A 5,600-nucleotide genomic window follows, 5' to 3' on the forward strand; every position below is an offset into this window, starting at 1 on the left:
ACATGTTATTTAAAAATTAGAAATTCAATCTATTTTTCCTTTGTAAATTAGTTGGTTTTTTTTTAGTATTTTCTTTAATACTGCTATTATTATACTATCATCATAATTTTTTTATTTTTATTTTTTTTTATCTATCATCAAAATTTATTTATTTATTTATTTTTGGGTAAGTAAATAAAGGTATGAAAGACGGCTAATATGTAAAGTAACAACAAAGACCTCAAAGAAAACAAAAATTTCAATTAGTGGTGCTATGACGTTCTAGAGGTGAAGCAATTTTTATTTTTATTTATTTGGTACTTACCTTTTATTGTTGTAATTAGTGGTATTGGTAAATATTAAATTTAGAAAGTAGAAATAGTGATGGTGGTTTTGTATTAAAAGGAAAGAGTATAGGTGGGTTTGGAGTGTGACTATTAGATTTAATCTAATTTATAGAAAGTGTGGAAGAATTTTCTACGGGCCTAATATCACAGATTTGGAAGGTTAAAAAAAAAAAATGAAAGTTTTTAAAAATTTTGGGTTGGGTTCGGTTCAGGTCTAAAAAGTTAGTTAGTGGATGGGTACTAAACTGTTTTAAGTTTAAAAAAAAAATTTGAGGTTAAATAGTTTAATTTTGCTATGGAGATTAAATTAGTTTTTTTGATGTGCATAATTAAAGTCTTTATGCTAACGGATATGTGGTGGGGCTTTCTTCAAGGGTCTAACTTAGGATACAGATGATATTTTTGTTGGAGGTTTCAGCCTGGCCATTGCCTAGTGGGTAGTAAGGCGACTACCAACTCCAGCAGATTACAACCATACCATGTTGCTAGAAGACCTTGATGAAGTTCGTCTCAATGCCCTAGATCATATTATTGCTCAAAAGAAGAAAGTCATGCAGGCATACAACAAAAAGGTTATTTTTCGACCTGTTTCGGTCGATTGATGGTTTGTTTTGATCGACCGGTTCTTGGTTCCATTCATTTGAACAGTAAAATCATGCATTCCAGTAGGCTTTTTTACCATCTTGGTCAAGAACAATGAAATCGAACTCTAAGGTCCGCGCGAAGGTGTCTAGCATGATCATTCTTTGACTTAGAATAGACCAAAATATCATCAATGCAACTAAATATAACCATTTAGCATAAATTGGAGTTTCTAGTACCACACGTCAAGACATAGATCCTCAAAGTAATCAACTTGAAATCTAAAAGTGTGTAAAAAGCCGTGGACCATTGTAGCACGTCCTAATAGGTAAGTTACGTCTGCGTACATGATTATTTTCGGGAAAAACCCTCTCCTTGGTGAAATGAGCCCTCTAGCCTATTGGAGTGCCTTATTTTCATTTTAGCAACTTTTGACAATCTCAAAATATCAGAGGTCTTTTGAGAGCCCATTGGAGTGTCTTATTTTCATCCACTTGTCCCGGTTAGACACTTTTACTTGCCCACTTGTTTGAGGATGATAAGGATGACCACTTTATGAGTAACGGAGTACTTAAGAAATAAATGCCTAATGTCTTATGGCTTCCAATACATCATCCTTGTCGTTGATTATGTCTCAAAATGGGTTGAGGCTTGTGCTACTAAAATGAATGACCATTCCGTGGGCTTGATATGCCCCGGCTGCCAACAATGGTGACAAATCACTCCCCGAGCTGACCCCGAAGATACTAGAACTGCAGCCTGAGCCCAACCCGAACACGACTGGACTTTGAAAATCTCCAACTCAATTTGGACCGCTTTGTAAATTTAAAAGTCCAAGTCTGAAAAATTTTAGGCTCAGTTGGTCCACCCAATATGCACCCCTACTTCAAAGACCAAAATCGGATTCAGAAACTAATCGGCACAACTTTGTCTTTCTTCCTTACAATCTCAATGCAAAGCTCATGAATCCATTAAGCCGTTCATGTTTCGATTCAAAGCCCTAACACGCACCAGTTTGATTCGAAGCCCTCACTTGGTTCGATTCAAAGCCCTATTTCACTATTTATTTTTATATGAACTGTTTTGTTTATTTTTATTTTTAGGTTTGTGTATTTGTTAGCAACTTAGCAAAATAACATAATAGTAAGGAAATGGTAGAGGACAATGTTGAGATTTAACCTACACCTCTCAACTCTATCCTCTCGCCGGCAACAACCATGGTAGTCTCTTTCTCCTCCACACGCCTACACACACATATCTGTCTCTGTTTTAGATTTTTGTTCATATTGTTGTTTGGATGCTGAGAAAGTAGAGGAAATAGAAAAGAAGAGGGTAATAGCACACTTGCTGTTTCTTTTGTAAAGGATTTAAATAAATTTGGGTGTTTTTTTCTCTTTCTATCCCGCATATATTTTTTTTTCTAATTTTTTTTTTTCATTCTTAGATCGTTCTCGTTCTGGTGTTTTCTGTCTGTTTTATTATTATTTTAATTTTTTTTTATTATGTAATTCTATATGCTGTTAAGTTGAAATTGGCTTTTTTTTCGTTTACGATATTGTGGTATATCTCAACTATTGGATTAGTTGACTTCAAATCAGTATTTTGTAGTTCTTGGAATATGCAAAAAAAAAAAAAAAAAAAAAAAAAAAAAAGAGATTGCCACGAGATCATATTATACAAACTACTATCATGTGTTAATGTCATTTTAGCTGACTAAATGCATTAAGCTTTTAATCCTAAGAGGTTTTATGAACTCAAATTTGTGTTTTAGTCTAGTATGTACTAAAATATTATTATACTATTTATTTAAAATATTAAAGAGCGGGTATTGGCCGTAATGGTAAGGTTGCTTTAGTATAACTTGGAGGTCACAAGTTTGAAATGAGAAATGTCTCTAAATATTGGAAATAAGGCTGCATACATCTGACTATTCCAAATGCCGCAATGGTGGCAGCCTCATGACTAGGCAAGCCCCTTTTAATATAAAAAGTTTATTTATTTGAAACACTTTCGTAAAAGAATTTAGTGTTCATAATTTTTTTAAATTGAACACTAACCAAATTTAAGATTTAAGTGTAGCTTTGTCAGACAACAATTAATTTCTTGAGATCACTTGTGGATTATTTGATAGAATATTTAGAAGGATAGGACATTTATTTGATTTTTTATATTTTTATAGTGCAATTGCTGCCATTTTGTCAACTAGAGCAGCACACGATGCCGTTTGCAAACCATGACACAAAAGAGGAAGTCTAAGATAATTAACAGGTAAGCTCCTAATTCTGCAATCAATTTTATGTGGAAGCCCACATTACATCTGTTCTTATTTTATCTCTCAACATTATTGTTATATATAAATATTCTAACATAAGATTACATTATTAAAGGCTCAAACTAAAATTGGAAATTCAATAATGACCATCCAATGCTATCTACCTTCTTGTCTTAGTATCTTATTCACTAGTTGAAGGATTATAAGCAATAGGAATCACACACAGATCTCTTTTCTTGCATACTGCTGCACCGAAGGCCTCAGTCATGTCTAGATCTTCTTGTTTCTCTCCCTCAGGAAGTTTCCAGTCAAAGTGATACAATAAATTTGCAAGTGGAAGCTCAACATTAGCTACCCCGAACAACATGCCAGGACATATTCTCCTTCCAGCACCAAATGGTAGATATTGAAAATCAGTCCCCTTGTAATCAATTAAACCATCAAGGAATCTTTCTGGAAGAAAACTCTCTGGATCAGTCCAATTTTCAGGATCTCTACTAATTGCCCATATATTGACAATGACTTGGCTTTTAGCAGGTATCTCATATCCATTGATTTCACATCTCTCTCTGCTCTCTCTAGGCAGTAATAAAGGGAGAGGAGGGTGTAATCTCAGAGTTTCTTTGATAACTAACTTTAAGTAACTCAATTTATGGAGGTCATCTTCATTAACAATATTTCCTTTTGCACTTAAAACCTGTCTCACCTCGGCTTGTGCCTTTTCCATAACTCTTGAGTTTTTCAGCAATTCTGACATTGCCCAGATTAAAGTTGTAGATGATGTCTCAATCCCGCCACTGAACATGTCCTGAAAGAGCATAAAAATTGAGTTAAAGAATAGAGAATATAGATCAATATCATGACTTATTGGCTCATATTATGCTCTTCTACAACTCTGAGAGCTTGCCTTAAAAGATGTATTTTTGGGCATTAGCCACTTTGGGTGTTGGACCAGCATTACATCTTGAACACAATGTGTATATTGGTGTTTGAAGATAAAATGTTTAAAATTGAATTTTAGTATGTAAATAAGGTTTTGGACTTTGGCTCAACAGAAGGTAAAAGTAATTTGTGAAACTTATTCATTGGTATTGATAGAAGCAGAAACTAAATGTACTAACCAAGAGAACTGACTTGGCGTGTGCCATAGTTAAGGGGATCTCAAGGTTACCCTTCTCCTGAACTTTTAGAAGAACATCTACCAGGTCTTCATGATTGGCTTCACCATCATCGGTCTGTGTTTCCATCTTTCTGGCTTTATGGTCATCAATGATGTTGGTAAATACCCTATCAAGTTTTTGATGAAGCTTCTCAAGTCTAGGCCTCAGCCCAGTTATCAAAGCAAGCATTTTAACCGAAGGAAAGAGATCAGCAACCTTGAAACCTTCTGCTACAACTATGGCTTCCTTGATAAGTGATATGAATTCTTCTTGCCCGCGGAATTTCTTACCAATGGTTGCCTTTGCAGTGATGCTATATGTCAACGACAAAAGCTTTTCACTGAGATTGACTAGAGATCCTGTATGCATCGAAATAGATTTGATCAAATTTGAGGTCTCTTCTTCCCTGATGGGTCGGAATGATTGGACACGTTTGACACTTAAAAGCTCCATTATGCAAAGTTTTCGAAGTTGTCTCCAGTAATCCCCATAAGGTGCGAGGGCAATGTCATACTTGGATATTATATTTACAGAAAGATTAAAAGGTCTGCTAGCAAAGACGATGTCATGTGTTTTCATCACCTCTTTTGCAGTTTTTGCTGAAGAAATGACAACGATAGAAAGTTGTCCAAGTCGCAGGTGCATCAGAGGTCCATGTTTCATGGCCAAATCTCTTAGGCAGTGATGGGGTAGAGTTCCCACAAATTGGTGAATGTTTCCTATTAGAGGTAGCTTCCATGGTCCAGGAGGCAGTTTTGGGGTTTTAGATACTATTTTGAATACCATGGACAGAAAGAGCAGGAATGTGAAAAGAATTGGGAAGGAGAGGAATGGGAACTCCATCATCAATTGTAGAGCCACGTTCGAGTGTTCACTTGTCTCAGTGGTATGATTGCTTTTCATCCAGATTTATGCTTGCTGTGGAGCCCTGAAGTTCTGCAAGATCCTTTCAGCATTTTCAGATTACTTTTCTAGGTTGTATGCATGGTTCCCTTGTTTTATAAATGAAAATGCATTATGTTGATGATATTCTTTTCCACATATAAAAATGTAAATATTTAGCATTGAATTAAGAAAGATATATATATATATATATATATATATATATATATATATATATATATATATACATTGGCAAGAAACACACTTACGCATGCACTTCCACACATTTTACCCCTCCCCTCCCCTCCCTCAAAGGGATCAAGAAAAATATTTAGATACATGTTACAAATGAAGCATGTACGAAATCGTTAATCAGAC

At 34.9% G+C, this 5,600-nt stretch overlaps 1 protein-coding gene across 1 annotated transcript; it reads right to left on the reverse strand.

Annotated features, from left to right (window-relative positions):
• Positions 1–3,301: 3,301 nt before the first annotated feature.
• LOC132314953 (desmethyl-deoxy-podophyllotoxin synthase-like) lies at positions 3,302–5,203 on the reverse strand. The gene is made up of 2 exons (XM_059813719.1): positions 4,302–5,203; positions 3,302–3,988 (listed from the first exon to the last, which is right to left on the reverse strand). Exons 1-2 carry the CDS (start codon positions 5,184–5,186, stop codon positions 3,362–3,364), a joined length of 1,512 nt encoding a protein of 503 aa, XP_059669702.1. The 5' UTR covers positions 5,187–5,203; the 3' UTR covers positions 3,302–3,361.
• Positions 5,204–5,600: the final 397 nt, after the last annotated feature.

The sequence above is a fragment of the Cornus florida genome, unplaced genomic scaffold (assembly GCF_030987335.1).
Source record: "Cornus florida cultivar Cherokee Brave unplaced genomic scaffold, ASM3098733v1 CherokeeBrave_3.0.0_Hap2_Chr06, whole genome shotgun sequence".
In the NCBI taxonomy this organism is placed as follows: Eukaryota; Viridiplantae; Streptophyta; class Magnoliopsida; order Cornales; family Cornaceae; genus Cornus; species Cornus florida.

What these genes read in the sequence shown, in the direction of transcription:
- LOC132314953 (XM_059813719.1), bottom strand. Translation starts at nt 5,186, where the DNA reads ATGATGGAGTTCCCATTCCTCTCCTTCCCAATTCTTTTCACATTCCTG. An exon ending in ACGCCAAGTCAGTTCTCTTG is followed by an intron (nt 3,989 to 4,301) that starts GTTAGTACATTT and finishes ATGCTCTTTCAG; the next exon opens with GACATGTTCAGTGGCGGGAT.